This window comes from Pseudonaja textilis, chromosome 2, assembly GCF_049901715.1.
Source record: "Pseudonaja textilis isolate UNSWEBS1 chromosome 2, rPseTex1.2, whole genome shotgun sequence".
Classification (NCBI taxonomy): Eukaryota; Metazoa; Chordata; class Lepidosauria; order Squamata; family Elapidae; genus Pseudonaja; species Pseudonaja textilis.
Window position 1 is genome coordinate 95,553,197 of NC_141991.1, and position 13,034 is coordinate 95,566,230.

Sequence of the window (13,034 nt, forward strand, 5' to 3'; positions counted from 1 at the left end):
ATCTCTTAAAATTGCATTTGTGCAAGTGTTCATACAAAATGTATTCAAGGATAGCCCAACTAATAGCATATACCAGCTACCATGAGTCTCCTTTTAGACATGGTTTTAATGATCACATAGAACACTATTAAACCTATGTTCAAAGATAGCCTAAGAATATATGAAATGGGGGGGTGAGGTTTGAGCTGTGAATCTACAAGGCTGCTCCCATTTCCTTAGGTAGCCTTATATAGCAATTGCTGGTGAGCTAGTGTTTTGTGCCAGCAACCCAAGTCTTGCAAATAGGAATTAGCTCTGATCTGACAGGTAGGAAGGAGAGCCTGGTGTGAAACCTTCTATTACTGCCCAACTTGTGATGTTCCTGCAGGAGAATGCAGGCGAGAGAAAGCAGGGCATGCCTTCATCCTCCCAAAATGTCCTGTAAGAGCTGAGGTGAACCCAATCCCTAACCACATCCACAATAGAAGAGTTGGCAGAGCATGTCAGTTTGTATCCATGGTAACATTTCTTTAATCAGAAAGGAAAACACGCCTTGAAAACTGGGACAGATAAAGACGGCACGGAACAACAAAAGGTGGCCGAGACATAATTGCGCCATGTTATGTACATGTGTGGGAAGCCTGGCCGGTAGCAGAAGCACCTTTCCCCTCTGACGACCAACAAAGAGTAGTTGTCCCCGACTCATCCCCCACCCTTTCTCTCACACCCGCACTTCGGGACCCGAAGCTCGCTCTTCGCTAAAGGTCCGCAAAGGGTGAGAAGGAAGGAATGGCGCGCCCTAAGGAGGCTTCTTGGCTTGTGGCTCTCGATATCGGTTGACTGCTCGGCGTCAAGCGAAGCGCCGAGCTGTACAGCCCGCCGCCGTCGCCGCCGCCCGTTTTCCCCCCAGGCTAGCTCTCGGAGCTTCTGTTCCGGTGGCCACTGCGGACCATATACTGTCAAAGAGCCCGGCTACCGCTGCCGCCGGCTCTTCTCCCGCCACTCATGCCGAGCTGAGGAAACGCCGCCTAAACAATAAATCTAGGCGCCCACTCCTCAGTGTTGCGCGGGGTGCCGAGAGGCGTCCGCGCTCTCTCTGAAAGGAAGGGCCTCTTTCTTTCGCGCCGGCTTTTGATGTCGCGCCGGTGGGTTACGGCGAGGGCGAGAGCGACGCGAGTGGGAGAAGGGTGGGATTGGCCGGCTGCGGGAGCTGCTTCCAGCCCTCCCGAAGGCGAGCCGAGGCGACCGGCATGCGGGCAGTGGGGGCTGGGTAGCTGTCGCCGTCGATGTGCGAGGAATGGCTAAACGTTGATTCAGGAGCCGCGGAGGCTTTCGGCGTCTCCACTCCGCGCACAGTTCACATCTTCCTTGCGCGCTCCGATGCCCCTCCGCCTCCCGCAGCTTGCCACGCTCCCCCGCCCGCTTCTTACTCTCCTGCAGCAAATTAAGTGTTTCGAGACGTAATTGAAGAATCCGAGCGTTTTCCGCTTAATTCTTTCCCCCTCCCCGCTTTTCCCGTGCCCATCCCAGGCAAGGCGAGCACTCCGGCCCCGTACCCGTTCAATGAAGCAGCACAGATTCCCGGCCGTTCCAAGTGGGATTTTGCTGGACGAGGAGAAGAAGGAGGAGGTGGAGGAAGAGGAGGAGGAGGAGGAAGTGGCGGTGGAAGGAAGGAGCTGAGAGCATCAGCAACGGCAGCAGGCATATTTGCAAGGAAGCGTTTCGGGTCTCACTCTGCTACTGGGGATTTAAATGTCATTCAAAGCATCCCCAGATCAGCTTACGGCTCCTCTCCGTTTTCTTCCGAGGCGCTGATTTGAGCCCCGAATATTGCATTTCTGCGGCTTACTATCCGAGAAGGTAAGGAGACCGTAAGCGCAAAATGCGCGGCGGCGGCGGCTGCGGCGGCGGCGGCGGCATGGTCACCGGGAGAATAACTTCCCCTCCTTGCCCTGCCCCACACCACCCCATCTTCTCTTCCCACCCCACCCCTTTTTTCCCCTAGGTACGGTGGTGTATTTGGGCACGATCTCCCTCCCCGCTTGCCCATCCTTTCTGCGTTGCTTGATTAGTAGCGAGGAAGCATTATGAAAGCGAGAGCGGGAGACGGCCTTTGAAATCAGACCCTTTGCTTGGTGTAAAAGCTGGGCAGGATCTGACTTCTGTACTTTTTTTTTTAACTCTGATGTAAAGAATCTTTAAGATCGTAGTAGACCTAACGCCACTCATGGTCCCCAGTCTTTCACTTCTGTGCCCCCCTCCCTCCAACCGCCTTTCCTTCTTTCTTTTTATCCCCCCTCCGGAAGAGCAGACAGCCATCTAGCCCCTTCCAAGAAACTCGTCGTCATCTGGCATTGCCCCCTCCCCCAAATGCTATAGGCTGAGTCCTTTCTAGCCACCGACTGCAAACTTGGACCCCCTCCCTCCCTGGTTTCACACACCATTTGCTATTCTCAAGGAACAAAAAGTCTACCCCCCCTCCATCACCACCACCACCACCACATGTGTATGCCTTGGATTCCCTTTTAACCTCTTTCTCTCTTAATTTCTAATCTGATGTTGCACGTTTCTCTCCCTTAAATTAGCTTGCAGAAGTACCGCAACTCTTGAAACTTCTCAGGTTGCTATAGTGCAGCCCATACATTGTAAAACTCAGAAGGAGAACAAAATGCTGTTAAGCCTCTTGTGCCTTGCTCTCTTTTAAATGATGCATTTCTTTCTTCCCCTTTAATTTTTTTATTCCTTTGTTTCTCTTTCCTTCCTTCCTTCCTTCCTTCCTTCCTTCCTTCCTTCCTTCCTTCCTTCCTTCCTTCCTTCCTTCCCTCTTTCTCTTTTGGCAAGGAAATTTGCTCCATCTCCAGCATCAACCACTGCTCCTTTTGATGTTGTGGTACACCGTGCGCATGCGTTCCACATTAGAATTACTGCACTGGCTAGAATAAGTTGGATCTCTTCTTCTCTTCTACTGAAACCCTAAAATCCTATCAAAAGCTAAAGGGATGCTGAGAGTCCGGAAAAAAGGTTGCTTTGGGATTTGGTCGTTGCCCTTTATAATAACAGTGGTTTGTGCACAGAGGTAAGTGATTAAAGGTTCTCTTCTATATTAACCCCCCCAATCCTTCACTTTGAAATGTATTGTATGCTTCCGTTAAACTGGAAGTACAAAACGCATTTTGAGGGGGAGAGAGAAGAGAGAAGACAGAAAATGTCTCTGTACTGATGTATTTTTTTCCCCATCTCTCTGTAGTGCTAATGATCCCAGCAATATGTCCCTAGTAAAAGAGACTGTGGATAGATTGCTGAAAGGCTACGACATTCGACTGAGGCCAGATTTTGGAGGTAATTTGGTTGCTTTTGTGGAAGAATCTTGCCGCACGCCTAGGCTGCCATGCTCTGGGTTGTGAGTGCCTGTTTCAAACATTGTCAGGGAGCTGCCTCTCACTAATGCACGGGAATTGTAATTTCTGAAGGTTTCTCCAAGTTAAGTCAGTGTTCTCCAATTTTCTCCAACATATAATGACTATTTGTGTGTGGGTGTAGGTGTGGGTGTGTGGTGTGTGTGTGTGTGACTGGCCTCATTGTAGGAATATGTGTTGGCAGGCAGTGTACATTCCTTTCTGTAATTTAAACTTTATTGAGATGCCAATGTCCTAAGTTTATCCAGTGCTCATTCATCAAGCTACCGTATCTATCCCTGTGGTATTTTAGGAGTATTTTAAAGTGCAAATATCCTGCAAACTGAATGTTCATGCCATTCAAACCACCCAGGGGCTTTGCTTTTAGTGAAATCTTTCCATGTGCATGTGTCTGCGATGTTTTAGACCTAAATTTAAATTAGAGCCCTTTGGAATACACACCAAGAGATCGTTCAGTGAAGAGAATAGTTTGGAATTTAGGATGGGTTGACTTTGCACTTTGCTAGACTCCAGTTCATCAGGATGAGTCCACGCGGCAAGCGGGAATCAACACCTTGCTTGCTTTAAAGTCCTCCTAATTTCCTCTAGTTGGTTGGTGGGGAGGTGTCTCTCTTTACCTGCCCAACAAAAAAGACCCTACACCCTGTTATTAATGTAGCAAACCTTCAGGGAGGAAGGTATAAGCCTGTGAGTTAGTTACATAAAGCCTTCCTGCTATGGGGGTGGGGGGGTGGGGGGTGGAAAGGGGTAACTAAGACTGAGAAGTCCTTGTGCCCCACCCCTTCTTGAGTCTGAGCTAATCTTGCCTGAAATGAGTGAAATGGTTAAAGATCACAGTGCAGATTGTCTTATGTTGCAGGTCCTCCTGTGTCGGTTGGCATGAACATAGACATAGCCAGTATAGACATGGTGTCAGAAGTCAATATGGTGAGTACTTCAGCTCACTCCTACCCATCTACACCTCCTACATTGTATTAAGGTCTGGAATATATTACATCCTGTTACAGGGAAGGGAACCAATGAAAGTTCTGGTATTTTTTTCACCTTTTAGTCCATCCCCTTTCTACCCTCTCCCCAATATCTGGTGCCTGGTTTCTCTCTCTCTCTCTCTCTCTCTCTCTCCCTCTCCCTCTCCCTCCCTCCCTTCCTCTCTCCCTCTCTCTCCTTCTCTCTCCTTTTCTCTCCCTGTGCATTGATTTAGGGCTACCTGTGATTCCTGAATATGAAATCTGTGACTGGTGGATTTTAAGGAATAACTATATCTTTGGCTGCATTTTTCATTTGAAATGATATTGAATTACTATACACACAGCGAGACACAGACACATAGACACAGACACAAACGCACACACGTATGCACAGACAAACACAGGACTAAATGAATTTGAGGCTTCATAAGGGCTTCTGAATTTTTTTTTTTCAAATGAATGTTTGCCGTTTTAATACATTGGTGTTGTTTAACTATTATGATTTACAGAGTGTAAAAAACTGGTCAGATTTATTGACAGTTGTGCTATTTAGCAGACATAAAGTTAAGAAAGTCCTAAGGGAACAATTCCGGCTTCTTTTTGCTCGTGCTGGATTGCCCCCTGCTGACATGACTTTGCACTGCATCTTGTATTTCTTTAACGTTTTTGTTCACGTATGTGATTACTTTAGACTGTTGATGAGTGGAAAATGAGATTAGTATTGACTGTTTCAATATTTTATATATGTGTTGCTAGTTTTGAAGTATACAGGACTTCTGTTAGATATAGAAGTAGAAGAATGGCTGCTTGTGCATTTTGGAATAAAATTCAGTTCACTCGCGGAGATATACTTTGACTTTTATTGAAAATTCCAGTTTTAATGGTGGGAAAAACAATTTATAAAGACTGTAAAAATAGGAGTGTTTTTTGTAGCATATTACAGCAGGGACAAAGTGCTTTGTTTTACACAAGCCATTTGAACATGATTTTGGCTACCAGCAGGATGTTAGTTTTCTGAAACCAAAATTATTGAGTAGTTAGCACACATCTTTTTAAAATGCTTTTCGATAGTCAGATTTTTCAAAAAATAAGTTTTTGAATTTGGCAGTGACTAAGATATTGTGAAACATGCAAGCCTACATCTTGGCAAGAAGGCAAAGTCTAATCTAAAGCAAATTAAAATAACATGATTTTTTGTGAAAGCTAAATTAGAGTCAACACAAAATGCTCAAAGTTGTATTTTTCAATGTGTTTATGTTTGTAATATTTATTTAGAATATTGACTTGACATTAGTGAACACTTTCAGTAACTGCTGTGGTATATTCTCAAGCGTGGAAGAACAATTTTTTACAAAAAATATATAGCCACTTATTAATACATCTTTGTAATACAGATTGTGTAAAGATACATTATCAAATGGATCTCTAAATACTTATGCTAAAGTTAAATTTTATCCATAGAAGGTCTTTGATGTTCCAAATTATTTCACTTTACTAGATTCAATTCTTTCCTAAGTCATTCGGAATTTAAATATTATGTGCAAAAAAAAAAAAAATATTCCATACACTAATTTCAGATTTGGGACAATCTATAGATTATTAAATTGTTTCTTCACAAACAACTCTTGTCATGCTGAACTTTTCCCCACTGACTTAATCCATAGTTAAATATCTTTTCAGCTTCTAAGTAAGCTTAAGCACGAATGCTAATGAATTCTAAATTGTGATACAAATTCAATCTAAAGGACTTGTGCTTATGTAGGAAAGGATTGAGAAAAAACCATATTTTTACATTAATTACCCTTAATCTCTCACCATGGTTAAGGGCAAAATTTAGTGAGAATCTACTGGGTATTGGCTACAGTTAATTTATGAGAACCTAAAAGGTCATATAGAGGCTTACTTTACATAAGAATGGTGGTGTTCTTGCATCAATTTTTTTTTCAGGAGCAAGAATAATAGTTGGTGATTTACTTGATTCAAATTTCACTTACAGTTTCCTTCTATGGCAGTGATGATAGATCATTCCTAAACCTTGGTAGTACACTAAAAGAATGTTAAACTTTATAAGGAAGTATAGATTGCCTACTTGTTGGCTGATATCAGTGATCCTTAACCTATGTGACAAAATAGATGTTTTGAAATTTTGGAAGTTACTTATTTACTTAGAAGTCAGCATCACTTTGTTCAATATACTTACTCCACCAGTAAATGAGTACATTCTTATTTTGTGTTGAATAAAAAGTTGAGGAGCTACTATAAATCTATGGTTGTTTCTGATGACACCAACATCAAGTGATCGATATCTTTACCTGATCCCACTTTCTTAGGAAAAAAGCATTGTTTGCAAGTTTAGAATCATGATTAATCTCTTCTACCACCAGCCCAAACCTGTTACATAACACAGTAGCCTTCAACTTTGGGGGATATGGGCACATACAGGTTTTTTTAAAATGGTTGCCAATGACCAATCACATATTTTTATTTAAAAAACTTCCTAAAAAAGATGCAGTAAAATTTCTAAGAAAGATAAACTAGCACAAACTAGGTCTCATTTGATCCTACAATATCCTACTCTAGATAAAGGATCAATATAGGTAAAAAGTTAATTTCGTTACATCACCAAGTTTTAAATTCAACTTTTCCAATCAAATTTTCTTCTCATTGGAATATTACTCCCAAATCATTTTCCCTTGAAATTTATGAAAAAAATAACTACATACCTACACTGTTAGTATATAAAATCATAAATACATTACAATCCAAATCTATTGATTCAAATGCACACGTTCTTAATGCCTGATTCCTTCTTGGTCAATCCTAAATCCTTTTTATCTTCTTTTTATACACGTCTATATTTTGAGATACATTACTTCATGACTTTTGGTCATTTGCTTTTGTGTCAGGCTTCCCCTTTCTCTTTCATCTCCCTCTGAGCTGAAGAAAACCTGAGAGAAAACCTTGACAAGCATCAAGGTAGCACAGATTTAACAGATAATCAGAGTTGGAAGGGACCTTGTAGGTCATTTAGTCCAACCCCCTGCCCAAGCGGGAGACCCTACACCATTTCTGACAAATGGCAGAACAATCTCTTCTTAAAAGTCTCAAGTGATAGTGCTCCAACAACTTCCGTTGTGGTTGATTGTTCTCACTGTCAGAAAATTTCTCCTTATTTCCAGGTTAAATCTCTCCTTGTTCAGTTTCCATCCATTGTTCCTTGTCTGGCCTACAAGTGCTTTAGAAAATAGCTTGATCCCTTCCTCCCTGTGGCAGCCCCTCAAATATTAGAAGACTGCTATCATGCCTCCTCTGGTCCTTCTCTTTACTAGACTAGCCAAGCCCAGTTCCTGCAACCGTTCTTTGTATGTTTTAGCCTCCAGTCCCCTAATCATCCTGGTTGCTCTTCTCTGTACTTTTTCTAGAGTCTCAACATCTATTTTATAATGTGGTGAACAAAACTGGATGCAGTACTCTAGGTGTGGTCTTACTAAGGCTTTATAGAGTGGTATTAGTACTTCCCTTGATCTTGCCTGTATCCCTCTGTTAATACAATTTAGGATTGCATTAGCTTTTTTGGCTTCTGCTGCATACTTCTGGCTCATATTTAGCTGGTTGTCCACTAAGACTCCAAGATCCCTCTCACAGTTACTGCTATTGAGCCTGGTTTCACCCAGTCTATATGTGTTCTTTTGGTTTTTCTTGCCTAAGTGTAGGACTTTACTTTTCTCTACATTGAATTTCATTTTGTTAAATACAGCCCAGTGTTCTAGTCTGTCAAGATCCATCTGAATCTTGAGCCTATCTTCTTGGGTATTAGCTATTCCTGCCAGCTTAGTATCAACTGCAAATTTGGTAAGTTCCCCTTCTATTCCCTCATCTAAGTCATTAATGAAGATATTGAAGAGTACTGGGCTTAAGATGAAACCTTGTGGCACTCCACTGCTTACTTCCCTCCATGTAGACTTAGATCCATTTAGGACTACTCATTGAGTACAGTTTGTCAGCCATTTGCGAGTCCATCTAGTGGTGGTGCTATCTATTCCACTTTTTTCTAGCTTACCAAGAAGTAGGTTGTGGTCTACTTTGTCAAATGCCTTGCTGAAATCTAAATATATTATGTCCACAGTATTTTGCTGGTCTACTAATTTAGTCACTGTGTTGAAGAATGAAATAAGATTGGTTTGGCAAGATCTGTTTTTAACAAACCTGTGCTGACTGCTAGTTATTACTTTACTTGTTTCTAGATGTTGGCAGATCTGTTTTTTTATTATCTTTTCCAGTATCTTCCCAGGTATTGATGTTAGGCTGATTGGTCTATAGTTTCCTGGGTATGTTTTTTTTCCCTTTTTTGAAGATGGGATCCACATCAGCTCTTTTCCAATCCTCTGTTAGTTCTCCGGTGCTCCAGGATTTTTGAAAGATATGGTGCAGTGGTTCTGAGATGACCTCTGCCAGCTCTTTTAAAACTCTGGGATGTAATCCACCAGGCCCCGGTGATTTGTTTTCATCAAGATCAGACAGGTGGTTTCTTCTTATTATTATTTTTTTTTGCTTATTTTAACGTTTATTTCTGGTCTGTCTTTTACAGTTACGTTTTCGGTGGGTTGAGCTATAGTTTCTTTTTGCATGAAGACAGATGCAAAGAATGAGTTAAGCAGTTCTGCTTTCTCTCTGTTGCCTGTTACTTCCTTGCCATCTTCTCTCTTTAGTGGACCTTGATTTTTTTCTTGTTATTTATATGTTGGAAAAAAATTTTTTTATTATCTTTTACTTTTGTTGCAAGTCTTTGTTCATTCTGAGCCTTTGCTATCCTGACTTCGTCTTTGCAGTTTCTGGTTATCTGCTGATATTCTGCCTTAGTTGTGTGTCCTTCTTTCCATTTTTTGTACTTGTCCTTTTTTTCTTTCAATTTGCCAGAGAAATCTTTGTGCAGCCATGCTGGTTTCTTCTTGGATTTCTTGTTTTTCTTTCTCAGTGGTATTGTGCTGATCTGGGCTTCTATGATCATACTTTTTAGAGTTTCCCAAGATTCTTGAGTTGTTTTCCCCTTTAGGATTTTCATCCATGGAATCTTTCCCAAGTTCTCTCTGAGTTTATTGAAATCAGCTCTTTTAAAATCCAAGACTCTGGAGTCATTATGTTCTGTTGCTTGTGTTTTTGTTATGTTGAATTCTAGTATGACATGGTCACTCTCACCCAAGGTTCCTGCAGTTTCAACTCCCTCTATCACTTCTTCTCTGTTTGTAAGAATTAAGTCCAGTATGGCTGTTCCTCTAGTTTCACCCTCTACCTTTTGGACAACAAAGTTGTCAGCTAGGTTGGTTAGGAACTTATTTGATTTCTCACTTGTTTTAACAGCATGGTGGTTTCCAGAAGTCATTGACCATTCCCAAGAACTCCTAAAGACTGGGGGGGGGGGAGGGACAGAATTACATAGAACTGTGGCCCAATGGACTTATCACTGAATACAAGGGAGAGTGAAGTGGTCAGATATAGACATATATCAGATATAAACATATAAAAGTAACTATTCTCTCTACTTGGAGCTATTCCTGACCCTTTCCTGTGCTATATTTTCACTTATTGGTATGCTATTTTAAAATATTATTACTGTATCATTAAATTGTTGAGACTTACAAAAAGAGGAAAAACAAGTTACAAATAATACCTTTTGCCATTCAAGAAGTCATTATCTTTTCGTTCTTCTTTTTAAATGCAGTTGTTTTTTTAGAGACTACATGTTCTCTATTATGTATGCAAATCCATCTTCCAAGTTTAAAAAAAGCATTGGGTTAAGTTTCGTTATATGCAAAATGATTCCATCTCTATTAATTATGTGGAGGTTGCATTTCACTATCCAAAAATATGGTTCGTATTATCTAGAATCGCTCTCTTTACTTAAAATGAGGAATTGCTGAGCCAACAAATTGTTTCAACTATTTTCAGTTTCTACTTCAAATGACAATAATATGCCAAAATAGCATTGCTTGGTTTCATGAGAGACTACTTTTTTCCTCTCTAATTATTATAAATTTCCTTTTAAGGTTGCAGTTCCATTCCACTGAATATTTCTTTATTTTATGGTATCTAGGCACATCATATGATGACCAAACTATAAAAATATATTCTGTTAATTATTAAATGCAATTGTCACATTTTATTAACTTTTGATCTGGTTTTTAAAATGAAAAGTTTTAACTTTAAATCCAGTTTTTACCCTGTTACCAATTTATTCATAAAAAGCCATTGAGATAGTATTTTGCCAGATATATACAAATACATCCCTTAATGTACCTTAATAAGTGTATTTTTATTCTAGTTCAGCTCATACCGGTAGTAATTCATCTCTTTTATAATAATTAAATATGTGGCGCAAATTAGTTAATCTTACCTATCTTCTTCATTTTTGTGAGATACAGATTTAGAGCTAACTATATTGAGAATGAGTTGACTTTCCCACCTGTTCTCTTTTGTATGAGTCCTTGAGATTTGGTCATACAAAGTCTTCTAGGTGTTGCTTTTATCAGCTATGAGCTGCAAAACAAAACATGAACTTCATCAAATGAAATGAATAAAATAATAGCTTTGGGGGGAAAAATCTATTGTTCTACTAGTTCATAGTATCAGCAGAGAGACAAGAAAAAGCCCCTTTCATGTCTCCTCATACTTTCTCCTCTATTTTTAACCCCCCTCCCTCCAGCTTTTTTCCATCAAAGAAAAACCTGTCTTCTTATTTTCAAACAACTGGAAGAGGAGAAAAAACTTGAAATCTAACTTTCCTCTAATTAAATAGCATAGTATTCAAGGTCAGTTTTGCTTGTATCCCACTTAGCATAATATAAATTGATGATTTTAGATTTCTCCATCCTTGTATAGTATATTTTGAAAGAAATATAGAGTATACTTTGAAAGAAACAAGGTAAAACATATATATTGTGGGCACAGGCCCAGGCTCATCATAGAAGGAGAGTTACTATGAAGACTCACAGTTATCAACTGTCATTATTAACAGTCACAAATCCCATCATAATTATCTGGCTAAATGTTATCTGCAACAAAACTATTAATATCTACATTTGGAGATATTTATTTTCAAAGAAATGGTTAAGGCACTATGAGTTCTAGTCCTGCCTTAAGTACTAAGCCAGCTGGTCTTGGACCAATCTCTTTCTGTCAGCCCTCAGAAGAAAGCAATGATACACTGCTTCTGAAATCATAACAAGAAAAAAACACAGAGACTAGTCCAGGCAGTCACTAGGTGTCAAAAAAAAAAAACTGATTTGAAAGCAATCATCAAGATTTTATAAGCTATAACTACTGACAAAGCCATTTTGAGTACCATATATGATAACACTTCAAAAATCAGGTTCAGTGAATGTGGTCTACCAAAGCTGATATTGTGATAAATTTGTTTATCTCAAAGGTGTTATATAACACTGATTTATACCATAGAGCCATCAGGCAACTGTATTTTTAGGAAAAGAGAGAGGGGAAGTCTAAATGTGGAAGGGAGATGTTACTATCGATGGAATGAGACTCACTGCATATTTTGTTTCAATGTTGTTTCCGAAATGTAATTGAATCAGAATGTTCAATGCTAGGATGGCGTGGCATTTGGTTAGAACTATATCATTTCATACACTATCATATATTATAAAACAGCTGAGTAGTTAATAGGATTACAAATTCTCCTGTGTCAATATGAAGACTAATGGGCTTATTTTAAACAAATCAGTAGGCAGCAACTTACTTCCTATTAACTTAGCTTGTTTATCTTTCTGGAAGTGTATTATTACTTGAGAAGTGGAAGCTATGTTTTTACATGATTATCCACTATTATTTGTGGGCAGGTTTGTTATAAAACATACACTAGAACTATTCAGTGAAGGAACCTCAATATTGAATAATGCCAGAATAGATTATGAAATTCTTGCAAGTGGCTTAATCTGGGTTCTGTGAAACTCATTGGTTATACCTTGCAAATTCTTCTGTCCTAGCTCCTCTTCAAATTCCTGTGATGCCAGGGGAGATTGGAACACTCACTTTAATTGGTGAGTAGGGAAATGTCAGCCAGAAAAAAATGACAATTAGACTTCTGTCAACCAGTTGATACACAATACTGCAAAGAGGCTTTCATACTAATATTTAGTAGGATTTAAGCAGTTTTAAAGGACTATACTTTGTTCATTTTTTTTACATGGGAAGTGGTGGACTAATTTAAAGAAATAAAAACCACTGGGGAAAAATTGTCTGAAATACATAGAATATCACAATATCTTTCATTTTCATATTTCAATTTTCTTCTTTTTGTTCTCACAGCTGGATCTTGATTTCATATGTCAAATATAAATGACTTTTCCAACACACGTAGTTTCATTTCTCCTCCTCAGATGGTGATCACTGCCTAGTCATGTGTGTGAGGCAGGTGGCCATATAAACCATTTCAGCTAATATATACATGACTTCGGGCAGATAACTAGATAATATTTTTTTCTGGTTGCAAATTTTTCCAGTCCAAGTGAAATAAAGAAGTGTGTTTAATGTGAAAATTCTTACTGTAGCTATAATGGACTGTGAGAATAACCTTGGGAGAGAGGAAGAGGAGCTACAGTCAGAGCAATGGTTAGATAAGAGATATCCCAGTTCAACAAAGGATAGAGAAGGTGTCTCA

The 13,034-nt window shown here is 39.7% G+C and overlaps 1 protein-coding gene across 4 annotated transcripts in view; it reads left to right on the forward strand.

Annotated features, from left to right (window-relative positions):
* The first annotated feature begins 1,707 nt into the window (after positions 1-1,707).
* GABRB2 (gamma-aminobutyric acid type A receptor subunit beta2) overlaps positions 1,708-13,034 on the forward strand; it is a 151,957-nt gene continuing 140,630 nt past the window's right edge. For 3 of the 4 annotated variants that reach the window (XM_087924577.1, XM_026696328.2, XM_087924579.1), the window contains exons 1-4: positions 1,753-1,839; positions 2,841-3,055; positions 3,227-3,318; positions 4,255-4,322. In XM_087924577.1, the coding sequence (XP_087780703.1) occupies positions 2,979-3,055; positions 3,227-3,318; positions 4,255-4,322 (237 nt within the window). In that variant the 5' untranslated portion in view covers positions 1,753-1,839; positions 2,841-2,978. Of the gene's footprint in view, positions 1,840-2,840; positions 3,056-3,226; positions 3,319-4,254; positions 4,323-13,034 lie in introns of all 4 variants that reach the window. The other variant, XM_087924578.1, reaches the window with a different exon arrangement.